General features: G+C 43.6%; 1 protein-coding gene across 1 annotated transcript in view; it reads left to right on the forward strand.

Annotated features, from left to right (window-relative positions):
• Positions 1-2,234: 2,234 nt before the first annotated feature.
• Positions 2,235-19,992, forward strand: part of LOC131470368 (neural-cadherin-like) — a 91,759-nt gene continuing 74,001 nt past the window's right edge. Inside the window, exon 1 of the mRNA XM_058646146.1 lies at positions 2,235-3,820. Coding sequence (XP_058502129.1) covers positions 2,821-3,820 — 1,000 coding nt within the window. The 5' untranslated portion in view covers positions 2,235-2,820. The remainder of the gene's footprint in view (positions 3,821-19,992) is intronic.

The following is a 19,992-nucleotide window of genomic DNA, read 5'->3' on the forward strand; positions in this document are numbered from 1 at the left end:
GAACATGCCGGGGTTGACTTTTTATAAATGTTCACAGAGGAATAAGAACCAGAGGTAGATGATTAGACTGATGATGATGATGATGATGATGATGATGACTTGTTTAGAAATGTTAGTTGTCTGTTAAATCATGTTTGTGCCAGTTCTTTTTTTAGCTCCATCTTCCATCCTTCCCTGTTCTTTCAGCTTTTCCCAGGAAGGATAAACAGACAGCCCCGCAACTTACTATACATGCAAGTTACATTACAGGACCCCAATCCTCGTAGCCCCAGAATCCCTTGTCTGCGATGTGCACAGAAGCAAAGGTAGAATATTTTAGATGCTACACGCTACAACCTTTGGCTTCATTTTCCATGTCTGCCTCTGAGTGAAGGGAGCAGATTCAGTCAATTATTCATTAAGAAAAGCATGAAGCGTTCTAATGTTTGTTGCCTCTTTTCTTTCACTGTGATTTTCTTTTTGTGCTTAAATGCCCTGCAGCTTTATTTATCTGTTGGAGAAGAAGGATTTCACTATATTTCATATATATATGTATATATACATATGTATACACACATGTTTCCTCCAAGCTTGGCCTGAGAGCCTGAGGGTCCTCAGTATCTCAGCTGTTCCTAGGACTGCACTCTTCTGGACACATGTGTATATACAGTATATACCTAATTGGACACTAAATTGACCGTAGGTGTGAGTGTGAGAGTGGATGGTCGTTTGTCTCCATATTCCCTGTAATGGCCCCCACCTATCGCCCTCTGTCAGCTAAGATTGGCACAGCACCCCCCGCACCCCTCATGTGGTGGATAAAGCGGTAGAAGATGGATGGATGGATGGCTTTGTTGTTGTTGGTTTTTTTTTGTTTGCTGTGTGTGTGTTTTTTTTGGTGTTTCTACTCAGTAGATAACTGCAATCCTCAAGTAAACTGTCCCCCAAAGTCTGGCCTGGCCCCTGCAATTGAATTAGCCTTTGCTACTGCTATCTCCCACGCTGGCAGTCACCGTGACTTTCCCCATGTGGGACAACATGATTAAAGACACGGTTTGATTTGCATTCATGAGGCACTTAGGGAGTTCAAAGGCACGTTGAATACACCATGCAGGGACAGTTTAGACAGCGCCGATCTTAGATTTCACCTCAAAATGACAATAGCCAGTGATGTTACATGAGGTCATCTGCTCTCGCCAACAGGGTCTCTGTCATGTTTTGGTCCGGGGCTATTTCTGTGCACATATATTTGAAATGCCTCTCCCTCCTCAGGTCGGGGATTGTACAAACACCAGCGAGTGTGGGATGGCTCATGTGTCCTGGTAACACAGCCCACAGCTTGTGCTCGCTGTAAAAGAATACATCGTTCCACCAATATGAGCTTTGTGCTCCAGCTGCAGGCAGGCAGGGATTCAAAATTGTCTGGGGGCTCACTGCCAGTTACCAGAGTTATTGCCTGAAAAGAACAGTTTACTGCAGAGAGTGGATTGGGCTAAAATTGTAGTGATGGATTGTGGTTTCAAATTGATAAGGATCTCTCAGAGACAGCTTTGATGAATTTTCAGGCTGAATACAGATGTAGGCTACACTGTGTATGAGCAGTGGAACATCACATGGCAGCGGATTGCGTATCATCATACCCCCAGTGCATATGAATATTGATCCATGCACATCTAAAGTGAAGGCTGACATGACACGGGAGACAAACTTAGCTGAGTGAACAGCCATGCTCTGTGGCCCATTATTCCCTTATCTTTTCGACAATTCAGAGCCTTGCAGTCCATGTAATAGTTACTCTCCTGACTTGTCACACACACACACACACAGAGTGGAGTGAGTGGGGTCTGTGGGAATTAGCAGTAGCCACCCACAGATTAGGTTTAGAGTACTCTGGGTGTTTGGCAGGCATGCAGAGTGGTAAGGGAATGGAAGAGCAAAATCAGGACGATAATTTGATCTCTGGCGTGCAGAGAACATATAGACTGCAAAGACATATGGCTCTCTGCTGAGTGTAGGCTGTCTTAAATAATCATGTTTGCACAGTTTAACAGCCCAGATCTCAGCATTTGCATTTATATTGATGCATCTAACGTTTTTTTTGTTTCACGTCAAAATGACTAATGATTGGTTAAATCATAGAAATGTAGTGTATAATAAGAGGTGTAAAGTTCACAGTGCAGAGTTCAGCTCGTCGGGGAGACAGGGAGAAAGTGAGTGCAGCGCATGAGTAATTCCCCTGTACAGCAGCAACTGGGGAATTGTTCTTGCGTTGTAGGCAGCTCTAACTGCTTCACTGGAGCCAGTGTTGGAGCCAGAGTGGTCGGTTTCCAGACTGAGTGTCGCTTAGGGGGGAAAAAAACACACGAGACCTGCTGGACAGGAGCGAGGAGGGATTTTCTTCCATCAACACTTCTTCACGCTGAGCGCGGATTTATCGCAGCTGGGGGAGAGCTCGCTCTGCGTGTGCGCACTCACGCTGGTTCACAGGCGGCGTGGAGCAGCTTTGAGGCGGAGACCTTCCTCCTCTTGACCATAACGCCACTGTCAGTCAGGGTGGGGTTCACCGTGGAGTTCCGTCCCCGCGCGCCGCCGCCACGCCCCCGCGCCTGGCGCTGTCCGGTGTTGTGGTGCTGAACGCTGGGCACGGATTCAGCTCCACACTGCCCGTCCTGCAGCGCTGTGGAGTGGAGAAGCAAAGCGGCGCATCACTCGGAATGAATAAGCCTCAAGTTGTTCATGAAGAATGGTGTCGTGGATAACTATGAGGGGAAGGTTTTTCAAGTGTTTCTCTTTTCCTTTTTAAGGATTATTTTTTCCCCTGGTACATAACTTGCCACCAGCATGATTTTGGGTGTCTTGTTATGCTGCCTTCTCACGGTGGCTCGTGGATATCAAACGCAGGACAGACTGCCTTTCTTTCACGGGCATGTTTTTGAGAACTCACCGGTGGCGTCTAAAGTGAACGGACTGAGCATCCCGGTGAGGCGCATCGACGCGCAAAAATGGTGCCCAGCCTCCGTTATGCGCTTCAAACTCTACGGAAACGGCAGCGAAGATTTCCGCGCCTTCGCCCACCACAAGCGGGGGAACGCCTTAATGAAAACTTCCAGGGTTTTGGACAGAGAGGCTCGATCCCAGTACCTGCTGACCGTGGCTCTGTGCTGCCACGGCTGCGCGTCAGAGTCTGTCATGTTCCATGTCGCGTTGGTTAAAGTGGATGTTTTGGACACGAACGACCACGCGCCGACTTTTCGCAGTGCAGACAGCCTTCACATAACTTTAGACGACACCACCGCTCTCCGGAGTGTGGTGTGCAGGCTGGAGGCTGTTGACGCAGACAGCGGCAAGAACGCAGAGTTGACATACATGTCTGTGCCCAAAAACGGCAGTTTCTATGTTGTCCCCAAAACAGGCGAAGTTTTGCTGGTCGACTCCATCCTGGGGTTTCCCTCTCCCGTCTCATTTAGTGTTTATGCCAGAGACCACGGGTGGCCCCCTCTGACCAGTAACGGTGTTGTGGTCACTGTCGCGCCACAGCGGTGGGCAACGCGTCCCAATCAAATACTGCGGGCAGAGAGGGCAGGTCGGTCCACGAGGGCTTTACTTGACCCCGACACTGTGGTTTTCTTTAACGTGTCTGAAGACGCCAGCATAGGCTCCACCATAACGAGCTTAAGTCCGACCAGGTTTCAGTCAGCTGCCTATGAGCTGATTCACCCGGAGTCACAAAGCCCTCCTGTCACCGTGGGGCGCGACAGTGGAGACATCACGATCACCCGGAGGCTGGACAGGGAGACACAGCCCCTCGTGGAGCTTACTGTTAAGATTCAGGACAAACGAGGTGTGTAGAATTTTATTCATTTTACATTAATCCGCACTTACGTTGGGTCACGCACTTCCCTTCCTTTCCCTGGGATTTATTTGCATTGTGGTCATTTTAATGGGAAGCTGCACTTTATGTGCACATGGTGGAACTCTGCTGCCATCTGGTCACCTCATCCTTCATCAGTGGCGTCTGCCTCCCCTCCTCAGGCCTGACACATCCATAACATCCATGCAGAGTTGACAGTGTAACAACATAATAGGCTCATGCCACAGGTGTGCTTCATGATCATGTATCATCCACATAGCCAGAACGTTTCTGATGAAGGGCTAGGCTTCATAGGCTCTGATTTGTCCACTTTATGGCCAATTATTGTTGATGAGTATAAAAGGAGCACATGAGTTTGTGACTTAAATTTGAAGGCTTGTTGTGTAGTGCTTGAATTATGTCCTTGATTGACACAGTTTTCAACTGTGAAGTTGTTTTCAGAGCTAATCCTTGCAGAGTGGCAATCCACTGTGACTCTACTCTCTTATCTACTGGCATTACCCCTCTAATCCTCTTCTCATTCACTCTTTAGTCCCAGGGATTTCAAGTATAGCACTGCCACGTTCAGGCATCCTCTCAAATTCTTGGAGGAAAAGGTGAATCCCATCAGTTGTTGAAGTTTTGTTTTGCTCCACCGTATCTTAGATTTCAAGCTTGAAGAACAACAAAAACAAAAACAAGGAATCGGGATGATGTTCTGTGTAATTGAGCTACACGGCGTGCAGGAAACGGCGCACACTGTTTTCATCTGAATTGCCTTGCTGCTGTTTCATTGCACAGCGTGTCCTAGATTGTAATTGCATGCCTGATTGGGACGCCATCACTGGAGGTTTTTTTCAAAAAGAGCAAAAATAATCAGAATTCTGATGCCCCTTTCCTCCATAGATGCATGACAAAAATAAGCCACTGACAGATATTCAGATACCATGCTCCATTTTTCCTTTCTCACCTGCAAAATTCTCCTCTCCTGATCAAAGGCTCGGCATGTTCCATATCCTGTGACTGTTTTCCAGACCAATCCTGACAAGTGTGTGGGAGGACAGGCCCTTCTTCTGTTTGTTTCATTCCAAAACCATTTTCATTGAATCTGATATCTCTCATGTAAAGTTGCAGCCTACCTTTTCTCTGTGGTTTCTCATGGATATTGCAGTTCATTTGTGTCATAGATAAGCTTGTAGACACACAAGAGAGAGATTGAGACTGATATGTTTTGTGCGTGTGCAGTTGCCCTTGTGTGTTGTTGGTTTGTATGCAAGTGGTCGTACGGAAATTGATGCCAGGCGCCATAACAGCAGTGTTAATAAGGCCCCATGCACTGCATCGTCTCAGCTTCATTTTTACCACAGTGAACTCTCAGTAGCACAGCGCTGTCCATGGTGCTGACAGTCACCTGCTGCATATCAAACAGAGAGCAGGCAACAGTTGAGCAGCAGTTCAAAGAATAGTCGTGTCGGTCACATCCACTGTTCACCTTAGAAGTATTAATCACATACATGGATGAACAAAATAATTGGTACATTAATTTCCTTGCCTTTGTAATATCGCTGGTAATTCCATGACTGAGGAAAGTCTAGCTTCCAATCTAGCTAGCTCGTTTTTTTGTTTTGTTTTACTAAATCAATATGCCCATACTACAGCACCTCTACAACAATGGCTATTCACATTAGAACTGTGTAGCCATTTCCTCCTATTGTGTTAATGTTTATATGTCAGTGATTGTTTTTTTTCACGTATAGCTGCGTAATGTTTTCTCTTATGGATAATTACAAGAACACACACTTTCATTACAGTGGAAGTGTGAAAGACGTACAAATGCGTATTAACTGGTGAGTGCAGATTCACTGAGTGCGTAGTGAATGCGTTCATTTACTGGTTAATGTGGGCATAAAATGCTAATCACACTGGTGCAAGGCTTTCTTATGTAAATACGTTTGCTGTGGGCCGAGTGTTATGATGAGAGCTGTTGTGTGTTGTTGTTCAAATTGAGATTAAAACGTCTAGTTTGACACTCAGATATTGTAGATAAAGTAGTCTGGCATGCTGCCGCTAAGGCAGAGGTAGAAGAGCAGTACTGAATTACTCAGTGTGGGGGACGTTCTCATTGACATTCTTACCTGAAAAGAATTTGCTTTCCAAACACTCATCCTCTGCCCCCCTCCTCCCCTTGGCTCTCATATATGGTATGTTTGAACACTGATATGTCTCTGTAGTCTGTTGTATTAATTAAAAACAATACTTAAATGATTAGTTTGGAATTAATGTGGAATAATAAATCCATTACGATGAGCCAAGTATGTGCCATCAAACCACTCTCTTGTTATGACAGATTGTTGTGCCACTGTAGTTGCCGGGGACGTGCAAAATTTTGTCCTCCATGCATAAATAGATGTAAGCCTACATACACCACACTGCGGTCGCCTCTCATAATCATGAATATGATTAAAATAATTTACCTAAGCTCTCATATCAGATGCTGCTGATATCCGCATCTGACATAATCTTGCAAAGACAGACAGGGTGCGTTCCATCTCAACAACAGTGTGTGCCATTTTGCTGCAGTTTCCAAACACAAAACAGTGTGTAATGATGCACAACTGGTGTTGTTTTTGTTTCAGTGTCATCCAGTCAGTGTTCACTTTAACAGTATTTACTGGAAACCAGGGTTGAATGATTTAGATAAAGTATTAAAGATTTAGTTAAAGATAAAGTATAAAATTGTGATTTTTAATCTTTTTTACGTCAAGCTTCAGTTTAAATGTATAGATTTAAAACACGATAGAGCTTTTCCACAGGACACCATCAACACCTTACAGCTGTGGTATGTAACTTTCACACCATACAAATGAATCGTGTCAGCTCCACATGACTCTGTGTTGTGTTTTTGTGTCTGTGGAGACACAGAGTGATGCATTTTTTAAAACAGCTACACTAGTGAAGCGAAACAGCAGCAAACTTTAGGTTAAGGAATTCGCACTGGTATTCTGAAAGGAATGTTGAAAGATATTTCAGAGACCCAGGGGTTAATTCTTAAATCTGAAGTTCTGAGTAAGGTAGACAGATACTGAAATAAAAGAGTCGGACAGTTGGAATGTGGACCTAGAGACATCATTCAGGAAACTTTTCAGGTTCACCTTGGGTGTGGGGTATGTCTGGGGGGGATGTTGTTTTGAAGACAGTTAAGGTCCTGGAATACTTCCGCACACAGCACATGCGGACCCAACGCACATCTTGCGCATGCTGCAAAATGCGTCATCAACACGCAACGCGCAGGCTGCAAAGACTTCACCAAGCAGAAAATCCATTTAAGCAACAGAAGAAGTAGTCGCCAAGGATAGTCATCAGAACCTTGAGCTGGCGACCCACGAACTGCCTGACACCCCGACTCCCCCTGCCCGATGGGCCTTTCATTTGTGAACCAGACGTGTTGGAGGGAGCTGTAGCATCGTTCTCTTCTTCTTTGCGCGTTTAGACTTGTACCGCCACCCGATGGTGAAGTGGGATACTACAGGGCCCTGATGCGCGAGCATACCGGGTCTGCAGTATGTCTTTTACATACTGGAGCTTTATCTACTACGATCTAATTTTGAATTAGCATAACGCTGGACTCCACACTCTGAGTGAGTCGATGTCAAGCATTGCCAAACTTCCTATGGGTCCATTGTATTGCTTTGTTTGCATTGCGTGTAGCAGGACATGAGTCATGCTCAACTTTCCAACTGTCAACGCGATCGTCAGCCAATCAAAACACGTTGAACCTCAAACCCTACATAGCTCAGACAGAGCTCTGGGTCAAGTTTGTTTTCCCTGTTGCCAATGTTTTTGTCGGACAAAGTGCACCCAGCTATGGCAGACACGGCAGACATCACATTTTAGCCATGACAGACGAACGTAAGAGTCTAGTGTGAGACATCGAACGGTCAAAAAAAGACAACAGTTGAACGGCAGCCTCTGCGATCTGCTAATTTTGTCGTGTGATATTGTGATTTTGATTTGAAAATGATAACTTGTTGAGTCCCACGGAAAAGCCCTGCGTATTAAAAAGGCTGCCATAGCGGTATGCATAATGTAACACAGTGTACAATGCAAAGCATAAATGTTTTGTTGGGGGCTGAATGTGCCCCAGATATAATAAGACTTCATTGTGAGTGACAAGTTTTCAGCATAAATTGATCAGTTAATGAATATAATCATGCAACTTATTATCTCACTTAACTGCACAGTCTGAACACTCACATTGTTTGTGCATATTCTATACTTTTGCTGATCCCCAGGGTAATGTTCTTACACAACATCACCCTGCTGTGATCCATCACAACGCTTACTGTTTAATTACAGCCCCAAAGTTAGGAAGCACTTTCTCGGATGCAAAGGCAAGAGAGGCATTTCACTTAATTTCTTTTCTTTTAATTATCCTTAACAGAAAATCTTCTTGAGCTTGACAAGGAAATTAGGCTGTGTAACTCATCATCTGAGCATATGTACAGTATAGAGCATTATTTTTAGATAGCTGTACTTATTCAGGGATAAAAAGGAGCTTTTTTTGGGGAGGTTGGGATTTAATTAGGTTCTTACTGGATGTACACAGAGAGGATTTTCAGAAAACTTGACAAGCTTTGACACTATTCCTCCCACTCAGATGCATCAGATTTAGTACACAGTCGTTCCACCTTGTTTGTCTATGGAGTGTGTTTGTGCTCAGGGGGCCATAAGAAGCATTCCTCCTTTCTAGATCCCCTGCTAATGCTGGAGAAAATATTTACCTTCAAAACTAAACTCAGTTCACCAAAAAAATAAAAAAAATAAATCCCCAGAGAAAACAATGAAGTGATATTTTTCCTGACATAGCCTCTCTGTATCAAACCAGCAGTGTAAGGAAGGCGATAAGGAAGAAAAAGCAATGGAACTAGGACACGACTCCTGACTTAAACAGTTATGTGGTGTTGTTTTGAGGAGAGGGAGTGAGGGACCTCTACAGCTCTTCCTGTAAAGGATTCTTGCTGGCCCACAGAGACTGTCAGTTTAGATTTGTATTGGTGGGGAATTTTTGCTATTGGTTGTCCTACCTAAAGAATCCCTTTCTTTGCACCTAAGTAGAAATGAGTTAATGGTATTTGACGTGTTAGGACCAGTATTGAACAAGTGGTGAAGCCCTTTGTGTAGTTTGGAGCTTGTGGTTATCGCCTCTTCTCAAACTGTTGTGTCGGGGGAAACTTCTTCTCTCTCTCTCTCTCTCTCCACCCTCAGCTCTCTCTCTCATAGTCAGCATCTCGCCCCATGCTGTCTTTAATCCAATTTTTCTTTTTCTTACTTGAATTTGCATATTCCCCTTGTGATGTGAAATGAATTGAGAAGAGACCTAATCTCATTTTTATTTGTAATTTGTGACTGTAGGGGATGTTTGTTTAAGTAGGAAAAGCTGTTTGCATTTATTCAGTGTTGTAAAAAATTGCCCATGGTGATTATGCTTTTTTTCTGTGATTGTGAGCGTTTGCGTGGCTCTTTATGTGCATGTACACGCGGGCTGTGTACATTTGTTTGTGTATCACTCTGTGCATGTGTTAAATGTTATGATTGTCCTTTCAGGATCCAGGCACTCAGATTTGTCACTTGTGATGACATGCTGAGAAGCTGTAATGCGCCTGCAGCATGTGATTTCTGCTCTGTGGTCTCTCAGATATCAAGCAGATGTGTACATGCAACACCCCTGCAGTCCTTTCTTCTCCCACTGCTTGCACGGATCTGATGGCGGGTGTGCGAGTGTGAGTGCCACAGCTTTTTAAAGATGGGACTGAGCACTGAGAACAGAGCAGGGAAATGAAGGAAAGTGCAGGCTCTCCACTGTGCATGCAGAGATATTTAAAGTGGATAACAGGCACTACTATTGGGGTCAGAGAAAGGGCAGGAGTAGATGTAGTGCTGGGGGCATGGTCAAAGAGCACAGATTTGAAATGAAGAAGGTTAAGCTAAAGGTGAAAACCTGAAGAGCAGGAAGGATAGATGTGTAAAACATGGCGCCTCTTGAGATTGCTTTTCTTTTCAGCCCCATCCGTTACAGCGAGACGTATAGCACTGATGAGTGGTCAGCCTGATGAAATATAATTGAAAGTGGTTAAATGTTTAGAGGGCAGACGTGAGAAACTATTAGGGTGGCAGGAAGGGAATGAGGTGTGCATGTACCCTAGCCTGTAGAGTCGAATGGATGACTACAGGGCAGAGGGTGGAAGAGAATATAGCACTGCAAAGCTGTGGAAAAAGGTCAGTGTGCACTAATATTTGTTGAGAGATTGTTGCAGGGCAAATAGAGGGACGACGGGGAGAAAATTGCAGCCTGCCCTTTGAAGGGAAAAAACTGAAAAAAACACAGGTAAAGAGACAAAATGTAGTTAAAAAATTTTTTTTTTTGCAGATATTGACATAGCAGGCTGACTTTTTTCAAATTCTTATACCATATTCAGAGCATGTCGAATCTAGTATTGATCCAATACCAGTATTGCCTTGCGACTGCTTTGTTATGATTAAGGAAAGGCGTGCTTTGTAATTAGGTTGAGGGAAGTCTGCTCGCCTGTTTTAAACAATGATGTGGCTTTATGTCGGTTGGTAAAATCCGCCGCTCACTCTTCATTGCAGGAAATGCCAGTAAAAAAAGGCCATCTGACATGTTTGAGTTTGACATTTTGACAACTTGCTCGCCAGCTTTACCTCCTCCCTCTGCACACTGTGACTCCTTAACAATGTCGTACTACTGCTGACTGACAAGGGTCATAATTACTGCAGCTGCTAGAAGTCTCTTGAACCGTAAACATGCCATTGGTGGGACGCCTGCTGACGAGAATGTTGTGGCTCTGGTGACACACAATGAACAGCAGAAACGCCAAAGTTCATAATGGCGTTGCAATGATTGAACAGAAACCCTGTTTAATGGGAGTCATTAATGTATGGCCTGTATCTGATCTGCTAAATAAGGTCAGTGTAAACTCAAATACCATTCATAGGATCAGAGTGTATCATCAATACTGTGTCTTTGTGGCACAGATCTTTGCTGCAGGTGCACCCATGGTAAATTGTCATAGGAATAGTACACAACTCCTTATATGGACATCCTGGTAGTGTGTGTTTATAGGGCACATATTTTTCGTCTTATGTGTTGTTGAGTCAAAGTTATGATTCATTTAGTAGTGATAGTAGCAACAATTGCACAGAAGTCACACAATTAGACCTTTTTTCTTTTATTTTTGTTCATAAAAACGAGCCAAGTGGACTTTGAACTGTGGCGTATTCCCAAATTTCACAAATTCAATCCGATTTTAAACATTTTGAGTACTTTATATGTATGTACTTTATATAGTTGTTGGAAATGCATTATTTTTTTCATCAGATTGCAAAAAAAGGATATAAGACACTCTATGTTGCACATTCTTATATCCTCTGTATATACTGTATGTTTTAACATAGTAATGGAAAAGCAGCCGGAATGCTCTGGGTTCTAAGGGTTAAGACATTTTCTGGCATAAACACTGACCTTGTCAGGACCAGTAGTCCTAATGAGGCAGAACCTTATTTCTGAGGAACCGATTAAGTTTAAGGCTAAGATTAGGATTAGTCATTAGCTGGTTTTGGTTATGGTTAGAGATAATGCTTTGTTTAGGCTGTCCAAATGAATGGAAGTCAATGAGGATAACTGTATGAACCTGCATGTGAGTGTTTGTGCAGAGCCGTCCCAATCCCCTGTGGCCACAAAGGGGCCCCCATGAGCACCTGATATCACCATGTAGCCACACAGAGCAGTTAGTCATACAAAAGATGCAACATTGTGTCGACAGCTTGAAATAAACAGCCATTTTGACCCGATTGAAGTTCGACATGTGAATGAAAATGCACCCTGAGGCATTTTAAGCTAAATGGTTCTCTGCCATCATTAATTTGATCATTTACATGTGTGATTTTGCTACTGTGACCTGTCAAAATGGCTGCTGTGCAAAGGGCCCATAGTCAAGTGTTGTTGTTATTGTTGTTGTTGGTGGGAAAGAGAATCAAATCAAAATCTCCCCATGGAGGCTTGGGCCAGCTCTCGCTCCCTCTGTGTGTGTGTGTGTGTGTGTGTACGTGAAGTTCGTGAAGAGAGAGTTGACTGAAGCTGCCGGGGAAAACATGCCGTCATAGTTTGGGCTAAAGATGTGGAATGATTAGGTTTTGACGTGTCGATGTGGTTTTGTGAAGAATGCATATCTCATTATGGCAGACACACCTGACCGCTCAACCCACACGTTCCACACGCGTTTGTTGTGTGAAGACTATTGGGAGCTGTGTGTGGTGCATATGCTGCAGTGCTGTGGGGACAGGCAAGAGTGTCAGGGAGTTTTTATCTGGCCAAGGGTCTGCATTATTGATGCCCATTACCACAGACATTGTCAACTCCAGACATTGCGTGGAGGCAGCCACTGTCAGGTAAATGTCTTGCTGACCTCCAATGGCACAGATTCCCAGAATGCCTCCATGCAGCTTAGAGTCTACCTGTGTGATAAATGAGCACGGCTCACATATCGTACAAGGAGCTTATCACCAGCAGAGAGTGTTTGGCTTTATTAAATCTAATCCATGATGTGCTGACATCAGCTGAGTGGGAGACAAAAGTTTTTTTTTGATAGAATCTGATTTTCTGCTGTTGTGTTTGCTACAATTGTCTAAATTAGGAATGATTTGTAGTGAATATATTAACAATTTATTTCACGCCCTCACTCTTTGCCACACCTGACCATCGATCTAAAACTTTTGTTTCTTTTGGCTCCACCTTTGCATGCTGGATAGCCTCTCAGTGGCACTTCCCCAGAGAGAGAGCTGAATTGATTTGGTGTTATTGATTAACCGGGAGCTGTTTTGCTCCCAGTCACAAAACATCACTTTAAACAACAATTTGTATGTTGCTGAATAGACTGGGACAGACTGTTGCTGATATTTTGCAAACTCTTGGAGTGGTAGGTGTGTGATTGAGTCGAAGGGCTGATAGATCTGTCCTAAACACTCTAATGAAGCAGCCTTTCACACAAGTCCTCCTATAGGCAACAATGGGCAAGGGAAAATTGGAGCTACTGCTATGACATGCCTTGGGAATTCAGTGCTTGTGCTTATTTATCTATTTGGTCTTGAATTTCTCAACCTTTTGTACCCAAAGGTCCAATTAACTGAGCATAACAATGGTTGCAGCTCCACTTTTTGTGGCCAAGAGAGTCACTGATAAACACACAAGACACAGACAACTGTGAACAAGGAGATTTTTAATGTAGCAGAAAAGATCACACGGCTGGCCAAGTTGCCTAGTGAGAAGTTTTGACATGCCACGAACTTTGCTTCGGAGTAAAATGCATAAATTGCAGTAATCGCGTGGCACCAATTTGCACCGTGAAAGCATGGCTATTGTTAAAAAGATGAGCAACGCAGAGCAGAAGGAGATGGTAGACTGAGGAAAAAAGGCTGCCGCTGTTTTTCTTTTCCCCCGACAAGTGATCGAAAATGACGTGCAAGTCGAGAGATTTGCGGCTAATTTTTTAAAACATGTCAGTAGATGATGTCCATCTCATGCTTCACTTATTTAATCAGTTCCGACAAAGTTCAACTCCATCACAGGCCCTGTGTTAGAATGCTGATTACAATAGTAGGTGTCTTTGATGCAGAGGAAATGTAGTGTCTCTCAAGGCTGATGAGCATCTAGCTATTGTGTGGGACTTGTCTCGTGTGCTTGTGCATGTGTCTGAATGACTGAATATGTAAGGTTTTCTCTCTATTGCTCTCTCTGCCTCGGTAGTGCAGGGTTTAATTCTCCGGACTAATCAGACCATATGGTCTCTACAGTCTTATGATGTGCTGAGAAGGATGGGGTAGAGGCGCTGCTGCTGCAGCTTCACCACGAAACCACGTTGACACACGCCACTACTACACATTAAAGATTAGGACCTGGAACTGAGTGCACACAGATCACAGGCTCAATCATACCCACTTTTTACTCAAAATGAAACAAAGAAAATTTAAGAAAGGGACTGAGACCGCATATCTGCTGTCCAGACTCAGTCCACAGATTTGCATGTCATTTCTTTTTTTTTTACAAGCTATCTACTTATAATTACTGCTGCCCTTTCCGCCCTGACACCACAGCTGCTGTTTGATTGAGCAATTTCAATTATTAATCATGTGGTTGTGCATTCGCTTGGTTTTGATGGATATCTCTTGCTGACAAATGGGGGTGTCTGTCAAGTGCTAAATTGAAGATCTGTCCACAAATGTTGGGTTAGTCACACTCATGACTGTAAATGAGTCATTTCAGTTTCTCGTAACAGTCGCATTGCGTGCAAAAATCACTATATATTTATGCTTAATCCCACTTATAAAGTATGGCCTTGATATCAACATTATCGCAGTCTTTAAAATTGACAAACATTGCACTTTACCTCATATGTCATAATCACAGATTTCCGTTGTTAATGTTAATGCGCCAACAGCAGATGCTGTGAAAAATCGTGACGTGGTGGGGGGAGTTTAACACTTGGTTTCTCCCGCACACAGTGGGTGATAAACATTGATCTTGTTTAATCTTGCCGGCCTGCTGCTAATGACGGGAGATGATGGGCCACACAGGACAGACTGCCCACTGGATTAGATATCTAAATGAGGATTTTATCCTCATCCTCTATTCCTCTTCTCCATTACCAGTAAGCCAGACCACGGTCACATGCTCTGTTACATTTTAATGACTGTAGGGTGTGACCTGATTTGCATGTCGTCAACAGACAGCCATTGTCCATGGGAATTTCGTCGGTGTGCATTCATGAAAGTGTGCAGCATTGTCTGAGGATACTTGTTAGAGCTCGTACCGCTGCTCCATACTAATCTGCTGCGCGTCTGCAGGATACATTTTCCAATGTACAGCTCATTTGTACCTCTGTGCAACAGCAGACAGTGATTGGATGTTCCTAGAATGCCTCGTTCTCTGGTGTGCTAAATAAACACGACCCAGGTCCTGGTTTCAGTGATAGATTATTGCTGTCTCACCCATACACTGTGGCTTGTTTTCCCATTAAACCTGTGTGGCTCCCTCTGTCTCTTCTGGCCCTGTTTGTGTGCGTGTGTGTATCTGTGCATCTTTGACGGTGCATGAGCACCGAGGAGTGTGTTTTTGTTTGTTGCCTGTATATGCGTTTCAATGGAAAGATATCGAAAGGGCTCCGAGGACAACCCCCATCAATCACCAACTCACAGGGAAATGGAGAGAGGGATGGAGGATGGAAAGAGAAATGGAGTTCACCACAGGAAGCAGCATCTGGAGAAAAAGAGAGGGGGAGAAGTGGATGAGTGAATGGAGCAGTCCGTGCTGGCTCTGATTGAACTGGGTAGTGTAGTTTATATCCTTTAGAGATAAGGCCGGAGAGCACTGCTCTGCAGCTTCCTCCCACTGTAGCTTGAACTGAGCATGATAATAAGAAAGCGTGAATGGGGCAAATTGAATTAATGCCGCAGCACACCATAAAAGCCCTAACTATAATGCATTTTAAAATCCTATAATGAGCAGAGAGCTAAAATAATTTCACACCCCAGTGAAGAAAATGGCCCTCTAACAGATTTTAGGCCTGTCAGACAGTGCCAGGGCTTTTGTCATTTAATGTGACTCTAGGTGCTCTGTCAAAATGACACTTACTCTGACTTCCTGGGGTATAGAAGCATGAGGCAAACTTAGCAAACAAGCCACTGGAATACCCACAACACACACTGGGTTTAATTGGAGCAGGAGGTGTGTGTGCTTATGTATCACACGGGTCAGTTTTACTGTCTCAAAATAAAGCAAAGGGGGAGAGAGTGCACATCCGCCATGAGAATACTCTCTCATTACTCTCCATTAACAGCCCATTCAGTGAGGGGGGACAGCAGTAGGAGTTGGACTCCATCCTGCTTGTGCCCACACACCCACACACACACACACACACAGAGAAACAGCACAGATGTGTGCTTCTGTGTACAGGCAGAGAGAGACACACACACACAACGTGCTTTTCTCTATTTTTCACCATGGCATGGTGTCAGCTCTCATATCATCATTTGAGTCGTGTCATCATAATGCTGAAATTACCTCTCAATCAACAAACCTGATAGAGAAGATAGAGATTGTGCTCTGAGCAACCACACAGCACAACAAACGAAGGAGAGAGCAGAGGAGAGCGTCAACATATCAACAACTTCTCTTCTCTTCTCTTCTCTTCCCAAATATCAGTCCCAACTCTGAGAATATAGTTATTTTTCGTATAATTGCATTATAGTGCTCTTGGAACTCCACACTTTCCACTTAACCTGAGGCAAATGTGAGCTGAGGGGAGCATCTCACTATTCTGCTTTCTGCTGCACACCCACTGCTCCACAACAGCACGCACACACACACACACACACACACACACACAACACACACACTTCACATCTGAAGTGCACCACGCTGACTTCACATCCATACATGCACATGGAATTTCACACACATGAAAGCCCCAAAACACACATGATCGCACAAACAAGACACAGTTCGATAAAGCTTCAGTATTCTACATTGCCAAATAAAGAGATGCGGTATATCCAAGTTGTGGAAACAAACACACCCCATGTTGCTTCCTCCAAGCAGAAATAAAAGCCTAGCGTGCCGTGCAAATCAGCATGTCAGGACAAGGCCAAACGCAGCCTTCTTTACATCTGAATACCTTACATTTTTGATTCCATGTTTGCGCTTGTGCATTCTGTTTCGGTGTAAGTTAGATTAACTGTCTTCGTCACCTCTATAAAGGACTAGTCTCTGCTGTGATCGGGACGACAGAGCATGCGTATGTGCCACCGCACATCCGTGTGATTTGTAGTGTAGTGGGTTAGTGGGTGGAAGGATGGGTGAGTGCACCCATAGACTGCACTGTACGGGTGTTTGAGTGCTTATTATATTTCCTCTAAGTGTCTGTTTGGATAGCAGCAACATTGTTACAGTACAATTTTGTGTCTAGAGAGCCTACTTCACATCCACATCTAATTATGTACTATATCACACATAGTAGTGAAGATACAGTACTTGACTATTAATGTAGTACTTATGCAAATGTAGCCTAATACCTGTCCAGTGTTATTTCTCCCACATTTTCATTTGTGATGAAGCAGTGAATCCCACACACCATCAAAGATCCGGACTACTCTAATGTCAATTTAAAAGTACAGTACATTCCCCCTGTATTTCCTTCAACTGGCCACCGCCGAGAAGAGCAAGCTGCTGAAGGCAGATGTTCATTTTCAACCTTTAATAGGTTTTGTGCATCCATCAATTTTCAGGCCTAACAGTCTTGACATTGTCAAGAAATTGGCTACAGCCTCAGCTTTTACCTCACAATCTTCAGTAATCCCACGGAATACCTGCAGATAATTGATTTTTAACCAAGGCCTCAACACTTTAAAGGCAATTTGCCTCGAGATAAACAGCAACACTGGCCCTTCTTTTAAGACAAACCTGAATTCCTAATCATGATGCATTCACTCAACCTTTCGCTCTGCTGAGGCTCAGTAACAGCTTTATTGTCCGACCTGTTCAAGAGCAAACCATTTTATTTTTTGACAGTGGCTAAGTGTTTTGTTTGCTACCAGATCGGTCAATGTCCCAGACTATTATGTAGAGGCAGAGTGAGATGTTCCTGTCTCTGTTGGTCTACAACACAACAAACATCTCCAAAATGTCAGCAGCTAAAGATTCACATAAATCCCTCAGTTTGGTTGTTATAAAACAAAACAGGATTAAGAGGACAATTAGTACAGCCGGTTAACAAGAAACTAGTGTGTCTAAAAGTTTATTTCATTCCAATAGCTAGAATAGAATTGGATAGACGTTATACAGTGAGGCAACAATGCCAGCCGCTGCCTCACTGCAAGAAGGTCACTGGTTTGAACCCCTGTGTGGAGTTTGCATGTTCAAGTGGGATTATCCCCAGCGCCCCCCGAGACCCTCATGACAATGAGTGAGAAAAGGTAAATTAAATTTGCTGTGTTACAGCAATGGAACAGCAAAACAGGTATAAATAATTAATACAAGTTAAAAGGCATAACCATTCCATCAGTATAAGAAAAATCATACTATACATGTTGGCAATGCAGTGTTCACATCTTTCTCCTTCACCGTGGCCATAAAAATAAGCATATTTAACACTTGACCTATATAAAGTGCCACCTGAGTATTACGACCCCTGACTTTTTAAAGCTCTTTGGTTCATTTAAACTTTTACTTTGATCTTGCTGTGTTGGGGTTTTGCTTTATTCTTCTATTTTTTTCCTCCCACACATTTTGTTTATTTCCTGTTTTATCCTCACATCCTTGTGCTTGTGTTTTATTTCAGTAACACTGGATTCATTATGTACGCTTCTCATTCACTTTGAATGGAGCAACGGTTCCACAGCTGCATTGTGGGTCCATCGCTTCAATTGGCCTTCATTGGAAGAGGAAAACAATTCCCAAGTGCCAACGCAATCATCGGCCAATCACAACATGTCATTCAAATATACCAACGCCGGTGCTCGCCAATCACATCACGTTTGTGTGTTTGGCTCGGACACTTTTCGGCTCAAACTGAACTCTTGGACAACGTTGTTGTGCCTGTTACCACCCGACGTCATCACACCACCATGACTTCAACATTAACAACTCTTGCCGAGTAGTGAGCCACGACAGACACTGCTCTGCAAACCGTTTATACCTTTTGTTTGTCTATTGCCGTCACCTGAAACTTGTGTTCAATGAGTGCCACTGCTGGCCCCTCCCCCACTCCTGCCACAGTGATTGTGTGCCGATTGTTTCCACCTGTTCTTTCTCAGCTCCTCAGCTCACAGTAAGAAGTCTCACCTCACTCACCTCTTACTCTCTGCCAGACTTGTCTTGTCAGCAAACCTGCAAGCTTTCCAGCATCCTCCTTCATGTATCTCCTGTGTGTATGAGCGTTATTAGATTTTTTGACTCTGCCTTTTAGTCTGCTGCTGTGGATACCGTTGGCTCTTGTGACTGCATTACAAACAGTGTACTGAATTCTGTTGCAGTAAATACACATTTTTACCTTCACCGTCTAGTGCCTGCGCCTCTGTTTGGGTCCCATGACATGAAACGTGTTAGTGAGAGCTCGCTCCTGTATGTAGCTGTACTGTCTGTTTGGTTTGCTCTTGTAGGAATGCACGGCGTTGTTGTGAGATGAATGTTTTTTATATAAACTAAAAAAAAGAAAAGGCTGAATGTTGCATGTTTTGCAAGGTTTGTTTTACTCCTCTTTCCTCTCATGTCTTCATTTGCCATTTAAATAAGTGTGTGTGTGTGCGTGTGTGTGTTCTTTTTTTTTTTCTTGATAGTTTTGCGTGACTTTGCCTATGGGGAACAATTTGTGAAAGTCATACATCGGACGTATACGGAGATGCATTTTTAGTGATTTGTCAAATAGACATTTGTACAGTTTGTACTGATGAGTCAACTAGCATGATTGATTTCAGCATTAAATGGGGGGGAATAACTCTTAAAACTTGACTGCTCTGTAACCTGGCAGAATGTAACAAGGTACATTTACTCACATGCTCTTATATAGTGGGACTATACTGCAAACAGTGCCACTATATGTTGCTGTTTGACTGAATAAGTACACGAAGCATGCCGTTGAAAGCAAACTACAGCTGCTCCATTCTTGGCAGGAAAAAAAACAACCTTCCTTTAGCATTCACGTATTCTGACTTTGACCACTCTGTTGTTCAATACTGCTGGCATTTCTCCATTAACGAGGAGAGTTTAGCTTTTGCATGAGGGCGTGTTGAGTGCTTGCACAAATGGGTGACTTTTGATGAGGATGATGATGATGATGCAATGCCACTGTGAAGTTGTCCCCTGTGTGACAGAGACGAGGACTAATACTGTAGGTTTGATCAACAGACCTTTGTTTGGCAGATAACATGAAGCACTGAGGCAGTTGATTTTGAACAACTGTTACTCCCATTGTAGGCACAATCAGGCCCTTTTTTTTAATCAGCATCATATTGATTATTTGGAGTCCAGGATCAATCAAGTGTCCCTTTTTTCCCCCACAAAGAAAAAGTCTTATCTGTGACATAGTAACACTACA

This window comes from Solea solea, chromosome 12 (genome assembly GCF_958295425.1).
Source record: "Solea solea chromosome 12, fSolSol10.1, whole genome shotgun sequence".
Taxonomy (NCBI): Eukaryota; Metazoa; Chordata; class Actinopteri; order Pleuronectiformes; family Soleidae; genus Solea; species Solea solea.